General features: G+C 37.9%; 1 protein-coding gene across 1 annotated transcript in view; it reads right to left on the bottom strand.

Annotated features, from left to right (window-relative positions):
- Window positions 1-1,317: 1,317 nt before the first annotated feature.
- LOC126259526 (basement membrane-specific heparan sulfate proteoglycan core protein-like) overlaps window positions 1,318-19,996 on the bottom strand; it is a 209,811-nt gene continuing 191,132 nt past the window's right edge. The window contains exon 9 of the mRNA XM_049956391.1: window positions 1,318-1,693. Within this exon, the coding sequence (XP_049812348.1) occupies window positions 1,691-1,693 (3 nt within the window). The 3' untranslated portion in view covers window positions 1,318-1,690. The remainder of the gene's footprint in view (window positions 1,694-19,996) is intronic.

Here is a 19,996-nt window from a genome sequence, read left to right as displayed (position 1 = left end):
GGGCGGAAAGCCGCGATAACGTCTTCCGCCGGAAGCTCGAACGGGAGTTCGAAAACTCGTATGGTGCGCATTCCTAAGCCGGCATGGTCGACAGTGACCGATCCGACATTGCCGCCGGCGTGGCAAAAGCGTAATCCATGGTTGGTGACACGAAGTATTCTTTCACATACTGCGTCATTGACGACTTTGACGTACACAGTACTGCTTATTATGGACAAATGGATGCCCAAGATGTCGGAAGCGGGGATCATAGCAACGTCGCGTAGGAAGCGTTCCACTTCCAAGGCCTTTGGTCGTGCGTATTAGTTGCAGAAGTTGAATCGTAATGTTGATTTTCGAAAACGGTTGATCATGGTTCTAGTGCACGTAAGCGACACGCAAGTGACAGCCGCTGAAATGTAAACAACAGCGAGCGCGCGTGCTCCGCAGGCGGAAACAACAACACATCCGCACTGCACGGCGGCGAAAGCCGGACTGGCCACTCAGCTACCGGGGCGGACTATGGAACACTGACCTGGCTCATTTGCAACTCATTCTAATTGTTTGAAATTTGTTCTTAATTAACTACAATTTAGCATGGAACTCTGTTATTAGTCCAATAGACTAGAGCGTTTTTATTTGTGGAATCTTTTGGAGACGCAGCACCAAATGATCTAGACAAAGCTGAAATGGTTTAGCATCAGGCAGTCGCAAATCACGTATGACATTTCAAATCTTCTCTTCCTCTAGAGTGACAAAACTGACTTTACTGATATTATTTTTCGCTGTTTTGGGTTTTGTCTTATCTTCAGGTTTTTTTTATTCATTTAGTTTACATATTTGCTATCTGTATGAGTAAAGTAGTTGTCACATCATCCGAATGGACACTTACATGGTAAATGTATTGTGAACATGAGTGAAAAATCCTACAGTCGAGTCGTGTGATAAATTTATTTGTTGTTGGGTAAATAATTTTATTTACTCTGTATAGACTTATTTCTTACGCCTCAAAGTGTCTCTGTGTTAAACTTTGATTTGAAATTAACTGTTCTTGATGGCAATGTTCTAAATATGATCAACAATTTCGTCTGCCATAAGTTACGATTTACTTTTGTTAAACTACTGTGCATTACACATGTATTTTCATACGTTTTCTACACATTGATTACCTGTTTTGATTTCGCAACTGAACAATTTCACTTTGTTTACGCACCAATATTTGTAGAGTAACTATTAAAAATAGATATCAGCCATTATAAGGTATACTATAGCATTGCCCGTAAATATGCTGTATTCTGCCATGACTGTGTTCTTCGGTTCCATCAACTATTATCAACATTTACTTTTTCATACGTCTCTTTATTGAAGTTGTAATTATGTAATTAGCATCAAAATAATAGATATTTCCATTTCAAATTATTATGGTTTCAAATAGTATTTCTTTATGAAAAGCTGTGTGTATCTCTTACTCATTACATATATACTTATTATTATAATATAAGAACGCCTCAACCTGAATGAGGTCTTCGTATTATCCAGGAATCATGTATTGGATGCCACATTGATACTAGAACACCAGTAATGTTGTAAATTCACAATCGCGGCAACTAGGTAGGTGCAGGATACTACAGCAGTCGGATGTGTGCGCGACTCCGTGTCCTAAGACGTCCGCTTCCGCGCCTACATGATATTCTTACTTCCTCTTCTCTTGTCACTGGAAAAACAACAAAATGTAATGAGAAATTCCAGAAGGAGAGGTCAGTACTCATGTTATTTACCTGAATATATTTCCAGAGTTACAATAATTACATGTAGCCAGTTAGAAAATACATACACACACATAGACAGAGAGAGAGAAAGAGATATTTACACATAGCCATAGATGTTAACGTATTTAATTCCTGTTCAAAATGTTTACTCGTTGTTGACATATTTTGGGTATATACAATGTGGTGTGAAAAAATTTGAAAAGCTTGTAAAGGTAGTGCAGGGTCGGATATGCTGAGAAATTCTCGTTAAGATAAAAATTCAATGCGATGCACCGTTTTCGAGTTACTTAGCACTGAAGTTAGCTAATCAGTTCAAGCAGCGCACCAGAGACTGTATCGGCAAACATTTTCTTCTTTTGGTCTCCTAAAATCTAAGGAAACAGAGCCTCAAAGATTAGACATGGGTAGGCAGTAACTATCAAAGCGAGCCAAAGGTTGAGCAGCCTCGTGCGCTATCATCTACGCGATGAGACAAACTGACCCTAATTACATCTCGCCGAAGAACTGAATTTGCGCACGCAACGGCCCGAGTGTCAAACTTTGGTGCTGGATGTTTAAGTCTGAAACAGCTTGACGAATCGACGTTTATTCTGACCAGTATTTCACATCATAACCTACGCTGCAACACCCTAATAGGTTCTTTTAATATACACTCCTGGAAATGGAAAAAAGAACACATTGACACCGGTGTGTCAGACCCACCATACTTGCTCCGGACACTGCGAGAGGGCTGTACAAGCAATGATCACACGCACGGCACAGCGGATACACCAGGAACCGCGGTGTTGGCCGTCGAATGGCGCTAGCTGCGCAGCATTTGTGCACCGCCGCCGTCAGTGTCAGCCAGTTTGCCGTGGCATACGGAGCTCCATCGCAGTCTTTAACACTGGTAGCATGCCGCGACAGCGTGGACGTGAACCGCATGTGCAGTTGACGGACTTTGAGCGAGGGCGTATAGTGGGCATGCGGGAGGCCGGGTGGACGTACCGCCGAATTGCTCAACACGTGGGGCGTGAGGTCTCCACAGTACATCGATGTTGTCGCCAGTGGTCGGCGGAAGGTGCACGTGCCCGTCGACCTGGGACCGGACCGCAGCGACGCACGGATGGACGCCAAGACCGTAGGATCCTACGCAGTGCCGTAGGGGACCGCACCGCCACTTCCCAGCAAATTAGGGACACTGTTGCTCCTGGGGTATCGGCGAGGACCATTCGCAACCGTCTCCATGAAGCTGGGCTACGGTCCCGCACACCGTTAGGCCGTCTTCCGCTCACGCCCCAACATCGTGCAGCCCGCCTCCAGTGGTGTCGCGACAGGCGTGTATGGAGGGACGAATGGAGACGTGTCGTCTTCAGCGATGAGAGTCGCTTCTGCCTTGGTGCCAATGATGGTCGTATGCGTGTTTGGCGCCGTGCAGGTGAGCGCCACAATCAGGACTGCATACGACCGAGGCACACAGGGCCAACACCCGGCATCATGGTGTGGGGAGCGATCTCCTACACTGGCCGTACACCACTGGTGATCGTCGAGGGGACACTGAATAGTGCACGGTACATCCCAACCGTCATCGAACCCATCGTTCTACCATTCCTAGACCGGCAAGGGAACTTGCTGTTCCAACAGGACAATGCACGTCCGCATGTATCCCGTGCCACCCAACGTGCTCTAGAAAGTGTAAGTCAACTACCCTGGCCAGCAAGATCTCCGGATCTGTCGCCCATTGAGCATGTTTGGGACTGGATGAAGCGTCGTCTCACGCGGTCTGCACGTCCAGCACGAACGCTGGTCCAACTGAGGCGCCAGGTGGAAATGGCATGGCAAGCCGTTCCACACGACTACATCCAGCATCTCTACGATCGTCTCCATGGGAGAATAGCAGCCTGCATTGCTGCGAAAGGTGGATATACACTGTACTAGTGCCGACATTGTGCATGCTCTGTTGCCTGTGTCTATGTGCCTGTGGTTCTGTCAGTGTGATCATGTGATGTATATGACCCCAGGAATGTGTCAATAAAGTTTCCCCTTCCTGGGACAATGAATTCACGGTGTTCTTATTTCAATTTCCAGGAGTGTATATGGTCTTAAAAGAAGCCTTTACGTGTGTGTGTTGAAAGGTGGCTACACTGAGCCACAGCGCCAGAGATTGCGCCAAAGAGTATTATTCAGCCGCCTCCACTGGCAGTGCTTGTTGAGATGTGGTAGTGGAGAGTTCTTGTCGAGAAGTCGTGGTGGAGAGTGCTTATTGTGAAGTAGCAGTAGGCAGTGCTTGTTGAGATGTAGCAGTGGTGAGTCGTTGTTGAGAAGTTGCGGTAGTGAATGCTTGTTCAGAACTTGTAGTATTGTTTTGATGGGCTAGACACCAGATGTTGTTTGATTGGGGATGCTGTATTGATCAGAGTGTGCTTTTCGTCAATATATATGAAGGTAAAAAAATTCCTTTTTTTATTATTTCAATGTCTTAAACAATAATGCCTCTTGGACACAGGTTCAGTCAACAAAGCATCTGGCTCGTGTTCTTGTATTAGACTGTATTTCTGGTTTCTATGTGCAATTATAGTATTTCTGGTTTTTTAAATTACTTCATTATAAATGGTGTTTGAAATATCTGGTCTTATTGAGGAAGAACCGTGCAAGATGTGTACGTTGAATCACACTTCCACACACAGAGCAGCGACACTTGTGCCTTGTTGTTTCGTAGCTTTCATAGTTGCTGGGGACTTAATTAATTAATTGTGTTAACGGAAGTTTTCTTTTGTTCTTTTTTGTTACTCTATGCAGTCAGATTGCGTACTATACCTGACAGGGCCTACCGGTTACGAGACTGCGTAACCGAACAGACAGCTACTAAATCAGAAAATTTAAAAGTATTTGCATTCATTACATAATTAAGCCCCCATGCACGTGGCGACCGCTGCTTCGGATCGTCCCTTGGAATCTTCTGATAGTAAAAATAGCAGACAGTAGTAATGTTGTAGTAATTTGTAGTTTAGTAATTGTAGTCTATATTGCATGTGTAGATTTGGTAATGAACATTTGTGGTTGTCTTGTCTTTCTTCTGATGGTATTTTTGCAGAATTTAATTTTTGATGTCTTGTATACGGGTTTGACAATTTTGTGCAATTGTGAAGGTTTTAATAGTTCGTTAGGCGTGTTTGTCGGGAAACATTTCGTGTGAATGATATTGTTGGTGATGAAGTGTCATTGTGTGTAATTTTCATATAGTGACGAGTTTTGTATGTTTTGTAAATGATTACGCGATCGATGAAAACGGCAAAAATGATGGATAGTGAGAATGACGAAATTGTTAACATGGCGAACTCGCCAACACATGAGAACAGTATGATGAATAATGAAGTAGAAAATAATTTAATAAGCAGGGAAAATAGTCCAGAACCAGTTCAAAACTTTTCACAATCAAAAAATTTTCAGAATACGAGATTAACGACAGAAGATTCAGGAGTAGTATCGAACACAGATAGCTTTACTGCTATGACGAAGGAAGTTAGTTTTACGGGAAATGTTAGGGGCGAAAAGAATTGCGAACCAGTCAATATGGAGCAGTTGATGAGTGCAATATTAAATTTGGGATCTGAAATTAAAACAGAGGTAGGAACAATTAAAACTGATATGGGAACTGTTGTGTCTAGCTCATAAAGCATAGACACAATGAGGTAGCTAGGTGCACGCTAAACTAACGCAGACGGGCTTGAAGTTCTGGAACATGAGACTTATTAATGAAGAAGAAGAAAAGTACGTAGATGTTACTTAACTTTTATTCTCTTGTTGGAATACATCTCTCTTGAATTTTAGTAAGCTATAAGCACTGATACAATTGGCGCCTTGCTAGGTAGTAGCTATGGACTAAGCTGAAGGCTATTCTATCTGTCTCTCGGCAAATGAGAGGAAGACTTGGTACGTCTGGTCGCAAGCTATGTCGTCCGTACAACTGGGGCGAGGTCTAGTCCGTGTCTTGTGACCTGCCATGTGGTGGCGCTAGGATTGCGATTACACAGTGGCGACACGCGGGTCCGACATGTACTACAGGACCGCGGCCGATTTAAGTTACCACCTAGCAAGTGTGGTGTCTAGCGGTGACACCACAGGAACAATGGAAACACAGTTAAGATCTGAATTAAAAACAGTGGGATCACAAATAGGAACAATTAAAACAGAGATGGGAACTTTGTCAACACGTTTAGAAACTGATATGGGAACAATGGAAACACTGTTAGACTCACGAATAGGGACATGTTTCAAAAACATGAAAGATGAATTAAAGAAAGAAATTAGAGAAGAAGTACAACCGATTTTGAATGCTCACAATAATAGATTAATTTCAATAGAAATCAGGCAAAAGGAGCAGGATAGAGAACAGGCAGAAAGAGATCGCGTGATAGTACAAAAGTTTTCAAAGTTAAATTTACAACGTGCACATGATAAGGAAGAAATACTTGAAAGAATCGAGGAATCCGTACCAAATGACAGAATAAATAACCTAACACAACAGTATGAATAGTTAACTACCAAATGTGTCAATACTGAAACCCGAGTCGCGACACTTACAGAAGACGTAAATAAACAGAAAGAACTAATAGGTGACTTATCGGAAACAGTTGAGGAGATTGCAGATAAATTGACAAGTCTTAGTTTAAATGGGGACAGAGATTCAGATTATACAGCTCCATTGCCATTTGCAGAAACCGAAGAGTACCAGATCATAAATAAACATGTTGAAAATCAGGGAAAATTTAATGACCGCGTTAAAAGGGAATTCGAGGCATTACGAAAGCAAGTCAGACATATTGAAAGCGAAATCGTTGGAAAAGACAGTAGAAGAAATTTGGAATCACCGATAGCAGCGGGTTTTGCAGATGATCATGTATTTCATTTACGAGATGCAGCAAGAGAGCGCCAGGCGCGCGAACTTGACAATAATCAACATTAAGTCTGGGACAGACGCGGTAGGTATTTGTCGTCACGAGGAGAAAACTTTGACTATAAACACTTCTTAACTGTTCGGAAATTTAAGATCTTTCGCAATTCTAAGAACGACATACATCCATGTTCATGGTTAGGTCAATTTATGTACGCAAGTAGTAGGTGGGCACCTTGGGGACAGACAAATAATTATGGTCCTCACCATCAATAAAAAATATACTCTATAAATAGTGGTTCAAGTAACCATAAACATTCCAACAGCCATTAAGTAGCTACTTAATGGTGCTCACCAACCATAAAATATATACCATAAAACCAATGGTTAAATAATGGTTCGCAGTGACCATCATCAGCCTCATACTCGCATTAAGGTACCAATCAACCATAAATGACATCGAAAAATACAGGTACTAACTTAAGCTACTAAAGAACCATTAATTTCAAAATAAAAACAACTGAGAAATTCCTTTCTAAGGTACTAAAGAACCATAACTTGAGGAACAATTTAAAGGTTCTACCCCTCCACAAATTTTTTATTTAAACGTGAGACAAATTCCTTTTTAAGGTATTAAAGAACCATTAATTATGCGACCATTAAAAAGGTAAAAAAGAACCATAAATTTTTCCCAAAAATTTCAAGAAATTTCAAGAAATTTTATTTAATGGTCCTTTGAACCATTAAAATTTGAACCACTTTTGAAGTCACGTATAAGGTACTAAAGAACCATAACTTTCCACCCAATTCCTCTTTCCTTTAAAGCTTATCCCCAACCATAACTTTTCATCCAAAGTCTTTAATATTTAATGCACGCACCTACCATAAGTCAAAAATTTATAGAGTTTATAAAAATGAAAAATATAAATAAAATATAAGACAGTTAATAAATGGAATACAACAAACAAAATTGTATGCGCCGCAACGGCGCAACTGTTAAAGAACTAAGGGCTCTGGCTAAGGAGGTCAAAATCAGAGGCTACTCCAAGATGAAGAAGTCAAATCTTGTTGAAGCTGTGACCAACGCGGCGTCTAAGGCTATGAATAATGATTTATTTAATTACGCAAATGAAGAACTGTCAGCAATGACTGTTCGTCAACTGAAGCAGATTGCTAAGGAAAACGGTATTAAGGGTTACTCAATGGTTCATTCAAAGAACGGCTTGACGGGTTTGATACGAAGTGAGAAGGAACGACTGGATAAAATCAGACACTTCAACTTCGCTGATGAGCTGTTTGAAACTAAAGAACCCTCTCAACATCAACAACAACATCATCCACAACAACATCAACCACAAAAGTTAGGTCAAATTTATCCTTTTAAACAAAAGTTGTTCGATAAAATTGTAGAGAAAAAACCTGCTTTCAAGATCCGCGAAGGAGACCGTACCTATCTTAAGACGTTCAACATTTGGCAAACTAACTACACTATCTATATAAAAGATTTGAAAGGAACACCCCTTGAACAAATGAAAGCTGTTAGGGCAGCCGTCCATGCAACTATAAAGGCTATAAAAAAAATGAGTAATTACAGTCCTGGCGATCAGATGAAGATAGTTGCTGATAATGAAAATTTTCACCATACAATCTCGACTAAAAAACATCAGAAAGTCAACGCCTCATTTCTACTTAATCAAATCGAGAGAATTGTCACATCTAATGAAAATGTAGATATAAATTCAACCAGATTTGAATTTCAAGTTTATAAAATACCCAGAGGTGGGAAACCTGTTAAGGTTGTCAATCTCTCAAAAGACGTTAATACTAAAAGATGCATAAACAAAATAGATAACAAGGACAATATGTGTGGACCTAGAGCTATAATTACAGCATTGACATACGAAACAAACATCATTCTTAATAGGGAACTGACCAGTAACGAATTAATCTATATAAGGAAAGGTAGAAACTTGCAAGAAGAGCTGGCTAAAGAACTCTGTATCAGGCTGGGAAAGAATTGTGAAGATATGTTCACCTTAGAAGATATTCAAGATGCTGAAGAATTTCTGGACGTTCAGATTAAGGTTGTTTCTGCGGCACATTTCAACACGGTCATTCATTCCGGGAAGGAAAGGGACACTACGATATATCTGTACCACCACAACAATCACTATGACGCGATCAACAACATGAAAGCCTTTTTTGGAAGCTCGTACTACTGCCAGAAGTGTGACAAGCCTTATAATAACAAGGACCAGCACAAGTGCAAAAAGGACAAGAAAGAAGTGTGTAATTTGTGCAAAGGACCACAACACAAGAAAATTACAGGTAAAGAGCGTGTCAGAATATACTGTGATAAGTGTAACAGATACTGTTTTGGGCAACATTGTTTCAACAACCACAAAGAAGTTTGTAAGGTAGCCTACAAGTGCAAAACTTGCAACAAAATTTGTCAAAGGGAAAAGAAACACAACTGTGGTTATGTATGGTGTAAAAATTGCGATTGTCCGGTGAAGGTCACCGACCATAAGTGTTATATACATTCCAAGAACCAAAAGGGTGGTATCTGTGAAGAAGATTGCACTTGCAATGGAAAATCAGAGAAGAAACATGGTAACTGTAGTTACACTGAAAAATATTACTTTTTCGATTACGAAGCTGAGCAAGACACTGGCGTACACAACCCTAATTATATAGCTGTTCACAGCTTCGATGGAAATAGACGTGATTTCGACTCAAATGAAGAATTTTGTGAGTGGCTTATTAATGATGAACACAAAGGTTTCACATGTATTGCTCATAATTCTAAAGGTTACGACTCTTACTTTATTCTTCAATACTGTGTTAAAAATGGGATAAGACCAAAGACTATATACGCAGGATCTAAAATAATGCAGCTTACAATACCGAGTTTGAGACTCAGGATAATCGATAGCATTAATTTTGTTCAAGGCGCTCTAGCTTCATTCCCGAAAACGTTTGGCCTTAAAGAACTTAAAAAAGGATACTTTCCGCATTTTTTCAATTCAAAAGGGAATCAAAATTACGTTGGTGGTGTACCTCCCACCAAATTCTACGGCGTCAACACGATGAAAGAAAGCCAGCGTAAAGACTTTTTGAAATGGCACGCTGACAGGGTTAAAGAAAACTACACGTTTGACTTCAAGAAGGAACTAGCCGAGTATTGTCATTCAGATGTTGATATTCTAAGACGCGGATGCCTTGAATTTAGGAAAATATTCTTAGAAATCGCTAATATAGATCCTTTTCAATACATAACCATCGCTAGTGTTTGTATGGCTATCTACAGATCGAAATTCCTCCAACAAAATACTATTGCAGTTGTGAAAGAAGATAAGAAGGAAATGTTTAGTAAAGAATCTATAGCATGGTTGAACACATTCAAGAATGTACGACATGCATTAAACGGTGGTGAAGTGGTGGTATGCGGCGCTAAAGTTGACGGATACAACGCTGCAACTAAAACAGTTTACCAATACCACGGGTGTTTCTGGCACGGATGCCCCGAATGTTACAACTGTGACACTATAAACAGTGTAAACAATGAAACCATGGACGATTTGTTTACTAAAACTATGGACCGAACTAACACATTGAGAAATGCGGGTTACAATGTAGTTGAGGTGTGGTCTTGTGAGTGGAAGAAATCCAAAGCTTACAAACAAGCCTTAAATAAAACGATCAACGTCGTGGAACCCCTAAAGCCTAGAGATGCCTTTTTCGGTGGGCGAACAAATGCCGCAAAGCTGAAAGTGACTGCAAAGAAAATGCGGTATATAGACATATGCTCTTTGTATCCAACGGTCATGTTTTACGATATGTACCCTGTAGGTCACCCCACTAAAATATTCAAACCAGAAGAATACAACAAGGAATGGTTTGGTTTGGTCAAATGCAAGGTACTAGCTCCTAAAGGTCTTTACCATCCTGTACTTCCTATTAAGCAAGAAAAACTGGTATTCGCTTTGTGCGTGAGGTGTGCTGAGGAAAAGGTAGGGCACTGTAAACATACTGATGAAGAGAGAGCTTTCGCTGGCACGTGGACTACAGTGGAACTAAATAAGGCTATTGAAAAGGGCTACAAGATACTTGAAACTTACGAGGTATGGCACTTCCCTCAGACGAGCAACACCCTTTTCAGGGACTACATTAAAACTTTCATGAAAATAAAACTGGAAACAAGTCCTTGGGAGGATGATTACAAATCTAAAGAGGAATATGCCCAAGCCATTAAAGAGAAGCAAGGTATTGAGCTAGACATCGACAGAATTGAGCCCAATCCTGGAAAACGTGCTGTCGCCAAGATCTGCCTAAACTCTTTGTGGGGTAAATTCGGCCAAAGACAAAATTTGACGCAAAGTGAGTTCATCACTGATCCAGAAAGGTGGTATGAACTTTTACTAGATGATAAGATAGAGATATCTAATGTAATCTTCATCAATGAAGATATGCTTGAGGTTAGTTACTAGTATACTGATGAGTACGTAGAGGACTGTACTGCTACAAACATATTTATAGCAGCTTTCACTACATCCAATGCCAGGATAAGATTATACGAAATGCTTGATCGCCTTGGGGATAACGTTGTCTACTATGATACTGACAGTGTAGTCTACATAGATGATGGAACTAATACAGTTGCAACAGGGTGCATGCTAGGAGAGTGGACAGATGAACTTGGCAAAGATGATAACATTGTTGAATGGTTAAGTACAGGCCCAAAAAGCTATGCTTACTACTCTCAAAAAGGCAATCGGTGTACCAAGGTAAAAGGGTTCAGTCTCAACTACGAAAATAGTCTAAAAATTAACATGAAGACAATGGGTGAACTGATATATGGCACCAGTGATAAAATAACAACAAATAACAAAATGATAACCAGGGATAAGAAAACAAAAAACCTTGTAAATAAGGGTGTGGAAAAGGAGTTCAAAGTAACCTATGACAAACGAATGGTCTTGAAGGAGACAGATGGAACCATCGACACTCTACCCTGGGGATACTAAAGAATTTATAAAATTTATCAATAATAAATGAAATCAATCATCCTAACTTTAATATTTTGTGGATTTGTATCTGCTAATGAAAAAGTAATCAAATATTTACACGATTTTGGGTATCTTGAACCAGAATCAACAAATATTCCAGAACTCTCAGATATAAAGAATGCATTAATTCTATTACAAAAAAAGTTTAATTTGAAACCTACTGGTGAAATAAGTGATGAAACTTTACAACCGATAAACAAACCTAGATGTGGTGTTGAAGATCATGCACTATCTTTTACTTCCCATATTGATAAATGGAATAAGAAAAATATTAAATGGTATTACGCAGGTTCATCAAAAAGAATGAAAGAATTAACTGAAATAGCTTTTAATACTTGGAAAGAACATGCAGATTTAACTTTTGAAGAAGACCAATCGAACAGTGACATTATTATTTCAAATAAAAGACGATTACACAGGAAGGAAACTAGTGGTCAACACTTTTGCTCAAAACCGTTTGATGGCTCAGGAGGTGTGTTAGGTCATGCATTTTATCCAGACATTAATAACAATGCTGTAGAAATTCATATGGATCAAGATGAAGATTGGTATTTTGAGATTGATACAAACACTCCAAAAGAAAAGATAAACTTCTATGCAGTTTTAGTTCATGAAATTGGTCACACATTAGGCCTTGCACATTCAACTGCGAATACTTCAATTATGTATCCAATCTACAATAGTTCAAATATTGAATTAAGTAAAGATGATATTCTTGGAATACAAAGTTTGTACGGGAAAGATGGTGAAGGAAATGATGAAGATGAATCTAATGATGATGATGAAGTAGAAGAAGATTCAAATCCTCCAGAACTATGTAAACTGAATAAGAAAATAAAAAACTTTTTAATTGTTGATAAGGTTCTGTATATTTATTATGAAAAATGGGTTTGGGTAATGGATTTGGATAATTTAAATGTCCACACTAAACCACAACTCATAAGTGATTGGTTAACATTTCTTCCAAAAGGCTTTAAAAATATTACTGCAGCATATCAAAGACCATCTGGAGATGTTGTTTTATTCATTGATAACAAACTGTATGTAATGGAAATACCGTCCTTTAAGTTAAAATATGGTTATCCACAATCATTAACAAGCCTTTCATTAAGAAAGAATGTAGCGTTACACACAGCAATAAATTCCTATTCTGGTAAGAGTTTCATATTTTTTGACGATGTTTACTATATAGAAGTTGACGAATGTAAGGGAATAAGCAGAAGATATGGAAGAATAACAAGAGAATTTCCAGGAATACCTCCAAGCATTGATTCATCTTTTAGATATACAAATGGTTTGCTATATTTCTTCAAAGGGGACACATTCTACGAGTTCAGCGAATTTACTAATTCTGTAGTTAGAGCTGGGAAAATGGATCTTTCTGTGTTTGAAATAAATTGCCCTAAACAGTCATCTTCTATTGTGGAAATAATAAGTACTCTAAAAAATACAGTTACCCTGTTAGAACAAATGAATTCTTAATTTAAATTTTCCATATAATAAATGAACAGCCAACAACATCAACTTCTACTAAAACTCAATAGTTCCAATAAGCAAACATCGTTTTCTCGTTTGCGAGATCTCGAAATAGATTATGAATATCTTATTACAGATGTAGAGTTCAAGACAATGAAATATGGTAGCGGATACATTTTAGAACTCGATTCTCAATTTAAAGTTATTTTGCCTGAAAGGTACAACAAAATCCTAAGTTGGGAAGACTCTAGGTCTATTATAGGTTTGAAGTTGATTTATAGAGGTATGTCAGATGACCTAAAACCGAGACACATCATCGAATTTATATAATTTTTAATGCCCAAGGGGCATTAAAAATACTTCAATTAAAAGCTTTCATGTACTATTCCATGCTTTGCATCAAAGATCAAGTTCTTTTTGGTGTACATCACAATATAAGCTGTAGTGTTTTCAGGTATATTAGCATTAAAAGTTGCACAGAGCTTCATACTCGTTTTGTTTGTTGCTACAACATTTTTTCTTCTGCTCATATTAATAACATAAATTGGATACAAATTAATGAAACTATAAGGACTTATTTTCGAATCAGTTTTCAACTCTGTTATTCGCTTAAAATCTAAGAATGCATTGTATGCCTTTAAGTAAGTTGAAGGAGGAGTAATGTTCCACACCTCTTCAGGAAATATTTCGTTTCTACCATTTTTCAAACTAATGTTCTGAAGCTCTACGTGATCATACAATGATGAATCCAGTTTTTGGTTTCCTTTCCGGTTAGTCTGGAATACAACAAAAATGAAGTAAGGCATATCAAATTCTAGGGATGTGTAGTAATTAGTAATGTCAATCTCAAAGTTCCTCCTACCACTAATGCCTGCAATCTCCTGTGTTTGTAGTTCAAAGAATGATATGGGCATTTTAGGTTCTTTGAATATTTTATCTCTTAGTTCGAGCTCATAAGTTGGCTCATATTTTACTATTGGTACTCGAATCTCCACATTTCTTACTACTAGTTTACCCTCATTTGGTAGAGTATCTTTGATTTCGACTCCAGCAGTGTTGTGATCACTCCATCTATGAAGAAAATCTCCTGCAGTTGCACTCCAAGTAAAGGATACAGTAAGATCACCTTCCCACATAACCTCTTTGTAGTCTTTAAAGTAACCCCCAAACATTTTTAGTGGATACAAGACTTCATTTGATTTAGACCTTAGCTTACCATTGTTTATAAAATTTCCTTCATACATAACATCTTCCATAAGTGAAGAGGTCAGGTGATACAGAACCGTTGAAGAAATACCGGGATGTTCAATTCTAGAGATAATTGCTCCTTTCTTTTTGATGGTGATTGTAGAAAACAACTGTGATACAAAATTATCAATTAGCTTTTTGTTGGATTTTCCATCATATGTAGGATAATCTGTGCCATCTGCTTGAGTTACATCAAAAGTCATGTAAAGGAAAGCATTCTTACTATCAACCCAACCATCACCAACTTTGATATCTATTTCAACATCTTTGTTTGGTAAGTTTAGATTATATTTTGTCTTTTCGTTTACGGGAAAAGACTGGTACTGATAACTTTCTATTTTGTTCATTCCTTTATTTATTGCAAAATTTTCATTGCATTTCTAAAATTACTGTGACATCGGCTCCTCCAAAATCAATCAAGTTATTTTCTTCATCAGTTACAGTTATTACCAAGTGCTGAACTCTGTCACAAACAGGAACGAACGTGAGGTTCTTTGGTTCATGGATTATAGGTGCGCCAAACTCTACACCAATTTTAAAAGAAGCTATAATATTCGTTTCTCTGTGGTAGTGTTCCGAATCTTTTACAAACATTCCATCTGCCAAGTTGAAATGAACATTAATTGTTTCGAAAGGGATGATTTTAGGAATACCAGTAGCAATAGTCTTTGTATTTGGTTCAATGACTTGTTTATTAAACCCTAGCACACTTCCTATGCTATCTTCTCTGTCAAGATACAGCTTCACTTCACTTTCTATAACAACTCTGTTCAAAACCTTGTCTGCTTTAATACTTATGTGAGGGTTTTTGGTGTGAATATATTTCTCTAAATTATCTACACTATACTGCCCAGAAGGTATAACGATTGTTTCACCATCACTGTGCAACTTATTATTCTTTGTAGTAATATTTGGGGATAAAAATGTCGTGTAAAATCCTTTTAAAGCCACACCTTTAAAGTGGTCTCTAATCGGAACTGTTAGCCTCTTTTCTAGTTTGGAGGATCTACCACTCAACTTAAATAATCTGCTCATTTATTAACTCAGTTAATAAAGCTAAATAAAGAATAAAGAATGAAGAAAGAAGAAATGAAGACAGACTGGGAACCTAAAGTTAGAATACCAGAAAGGAAAAGAAACTTGAAGCATGGGAAACTTTTACCTAATTCGATACGTTGTGCAGTTATTGGGCCAAGCGGATGTGGTAAAACAACACTCATGATCGACAATTACCTTCTTGCACCAGGGTGGCTGAACTGGGATAAAGTTAACCATGTATACATATATTCTAAAAGTCTAGATCAGTCAAAGTATCAACAACTAATTAAAATGTGTGAGGCGCTAGAAGAAAAAACCGATGTAAAAATAGCATCTTTCGTTGAAGCTGCGCAAGATATCATACCTTTAGATGAATGTACAGAAAATTCAGTTGTGATATTTGATGACTTTATTTTGGAGAACCAAGATATAGTTAGAGAATATTTCACTAGAGGAAGACACAAAGGTATAGACTGCTTTTACTTAGCACAAACATACACCAAGATACCTAAGCAGCTGGTTCGCGATAACCTTAATTTTTTGAACGTATTTAGACAAGATAATACAAATCTAAATCATATATTTAACGAATTTGTTGGCGGTGATATGAGATACGAAGAATTTAAAAACATGTGTAGTAATTGCTGGAATGAAGACGATTTTGGTTTTGTAACGATAGACTTAACACGTAAATCTAGTGATGGCAAGTACAGAAATAAGATCAAAACATTCTTAAAGGTCTAACGCTTAACGTCCAACGCTTAACGTCCAACGCCTACCGTCTAACGCTTAACGTCCAACGCCTAACGTCCAACGCTTAACGTCCAACGCCTAACGTCCAACGCTTAACGTCCAACGCCTACCGTCTAACGCTTAACGTCCAACGCCTAACGTCCAACGTCTACTGTAAAATATCGCATATAATAAAGATGTTTGCAAAGTATAATCCCGATGCTATTAAGAGTGCACGGAAGAACAGAAAAAAGTTTGAAGAACTCAAGGAAGGTTTTAAGTCGTGGAAGAAGCAACCAATAACGGAGTATGAAAAGTATAAAAAAGAAGACCAACCTGTTATCGATGCAATTAAAGAAGTTAAAGGAGAATTGGAGGGTTTAGGCGATAATGTAATAAAAGCAATAGAATTAAATAGAGAAGTAGAAAAGCAGTTGGTTCCATATAAAAAAACAGATTTCGAAGACATGTTTCCAATTCCCTCAACGCCTGACGAAACATCATTTGAAAAGAGTATATTTAAAGACAGGTATTATGATACTGACAGTGATATCTCTCCAAATACGAAACAAAGATTAGAATCAACCTTAGCAGATATTGAAGCGAAAGAAAGAGAAAAGATGATCAGGAAGGGTGAATTAACTAGTACACCAAAGGCTGCTATAACCAATTATGCAACAACATATTTAGGCCCTGTAATATCCAAGTACTTAGGAGGTTTAGGTGACAAGGTATTTGGTTTAAGATTTGATAATGGTAAGCATTATATTGGTGATTCAGAAGTTAATTTTCAGAATGATGATATTATAATCAAGGATAAACGAATTAAAGCTACTGAAGGGTTAATGAATCTTCTAACACAGAAAGATGTAGGAGATACAATACCACTTGATGACCATGACAATTATGCAGATATATTAAAATTAACAAATGCTATATATCAGAACAACGATCCCACAAAGGGACCTAAATCAAGTGCGAGTGAAAAATATAATAGATTAATTAAGCCAATATATAATGCTATAAAGAAGTCAAGGGTAAGTCCCAAGAAGACGGGATATGGTTTTGTTAAGAAATACAGTGACAGACCGATTGAATACATCTGGATGGATGATGTCAGGGACTTAATTGATAGACTTATGGTTATTCACGGGGAAGAAAATGCTGGGAACACTAATTACCATAATGAAAAAGTTGCAATAACTAAAATGCTCAGTAATAAGTTTAATGACTTTATTATCGATAATCCAAAGGGGATACCTTACCTAATTAGATTTCTAAACAACCTCCCTCACACATTTTGGAAGTCTGAAAAACATGGGAAAGGTTTAGTGAATACTTTAATTAATAAGCTTCCGGTTGAATTGCACCTTCCTGGATACAACTACTGCGGCCCTGGCACCAAATTAGAAGAAAGATTAGCTAGAGGAGATGCAGGAATCAATCCTTTAGACGAAGCATGTAAACAACATGACATTGCTTACAGGGATCATAAGGATTTGGAGAATAGACACGTAGCTGATAAAGAACTGCAGAAAGCTGCAAAGGAAAGGATATTCAGCAAAGATGCTTCTCTAGGAGAGAGACTAGCTTCAACAGCGGTTGCAGGAATAATGTTTGGGAAAAGGAAACTGGGGATGGGTTTAGATGATAATGGATGGACATTGTGAAGATGTATAATTTTAATGCAATATTTGCATTAAAGTTTAATTTATTTGAGTTAATAAATGAAAGGATTTAGTATTGACTACAGTGTTCCCTCCAGCGGGAATCCGAGAGCAAAATCTATTAAAGTTAAGCTGTCGAACGATGATTTGAGAAGTCATGGGTTTCTTGATGCTTTCCTCACAGATACACAAGTGAAACAGAAAGAAAGTAAACTTAAGAAAGGAGGTAGCTTGTTGCTAACACTATCTATACCTGTCGTGAAAAAGATTCTTGAGTACCTTAACTCAAAGAGTTTAAAAAAGGGTTCTGGACTGAGTAAGCACGAAGGTGGATTCCTACCGCTGATACTAGCCGCATTGGGAGCGATTGGTTCTTTAGCTGGTGGTGCTGCAGCAATAACAAGTGCTGTTCACAAAAAGCAAAAAGAAGACGCTGAGTTGGCTGAACAGAAGAGGCATAACCTTGAAATGGAAAAGAAAGCTGGTTCTGGCATCTTTAAAAAAAAGTCGAAAAAATAGTGCAAAAATATAACCATCCATTGAGTAACTATGATATAGAGAGGTTAGCAAAAGAAATGAAACTAAAAACCTTTAGGGGTGTATTCATGGCTGACGAACTACCGTTAGAACCTAATAAAGTCGAATCAGGGGTAGTTAACTTGGATACATCTGATCACTTAGGCACTCACTGGATATGCTATTACAAAAATGGTGATGAAAAATTCGTTTTTGACTCGTTTGGTGGTAGTATTCCACAAACTTTAGTGCATTACCTGGGACCTGATAATTTGTTTTATAACACAGAAAGAATACAGTATTATGACGAGTACATTTGTGGTCACCTGTGTATACTGGTACTGAAGCTATTTACAGACGGGTGGAATTTTAGTAAAATTCTTGATAGAATAAATGGACGTTTTTGGGAACAAAACTACTGATGCAACGTTTCGCATGACGAAAGAAGAGTTAGATAAGCTCAAAAATATCGAAAAGAGCTTTACCAAATTTCAAAAATATTTCACAGATGTGTTGAAGAAATCGAAGCGTTATATTAATTTTCTAGGTAGAAGATTAGTTAATGTCGCTGATCCTGTTGATGATATGGATGTAGTTACCAAGAGGTATCTGCAAACAAAACTTGAAGAGAGTAGTGGATTGTACACTGGTCTTTTAACACAGTTCAGTAATTATTACAGCAAGAAGGAGATTGAAAAAGCCCTTTCAGATTACTTTACTAAAGCAGATTTGATGCCATATATTGAGAGTTCTCAGAGAAAAATGTGTGATAAACAAATAATTGAATTTACGTTTGTGACAGGTGATGAACAAAAAATGCACACCTTTGAGTACAAATTTCAGCTAAGAAGAGTCATTGCAATTGGCGAAAATGCCAATGAACGTCTGTCAACTAAGGACTTTGATATTGCAGTAAGTGTTTATGATAAAATGCATCTAATTAATGGCGGAAACCATTCAATAACAATAAATGAAGGAAATTTTCTCACTGTAAGACTCAAAGATACTGTTAAAACTGTACCTGTTAACGTGAAATTTCTAATTTATGGTGAACTGATACCAGTTGTCGAGGATATTGAGAATTAAGAGTTGGGGTCTTTAAAGAAAACATTTTTAATTATTTAAAATATGATTTTTAATTTTCAATTAAATAAATGAACGACTATCATATTTGGTGTTTAAAGTGTAAAAGGTTTACTAACACACTTCATCCTCAGAGAGTATCGACGAAAAACGGTCGTCACAGGATTGAAGGTATTTGTGGTGAATGTAACACTAAGAAAAGTAAGTTTGTAAAAAAAAAGACGTAGAAAATGTAGGGGGTAACGTTCCTAAGGAACAACCATCTGTTCGTGAAGGTATTGTAAACGAACTACACAAACCAGTAAGAAAGAATTTCCCTAGGAGAGCTGTCACAGCTTACGGTATTGATGATTTGTGGCAAGCCGACTTGGTTGAGATGGACTCTGGAAAGCTTAAAGGAGTGTCTAAGATTAATAGAGGATACAAGTATCTACTAACAGTTATCGATGTGTTTTCAAAATACGCTTGGGCTATTCCTGTTAAAGATAAATCTGGTAAGAATGTTGCGGAGGCCTTCAGATTAATATTAAAACTGAGGAAGCCACA

The sequence above is a fragment of the Schistocerca nitens genome, chromosome 5 (assembly GCF_023898315.1).
Source record: "Schistocerca nitens isolate TAMUIC-IGC-003100 chromosome 5, iqSchNite1.1, whole genome shotgun sequence".
Lineage (NCBI taxonomy): Eukaryota > Metazoa > Arthropoda > Insecta > Orthoptera > Acrididae > Schistocerca > Schistocerca nitens.
Note: the sequence above shows the minus strand (reverse complement) of the source record. Positions and strands in the feature narration are given on the sequence as shown.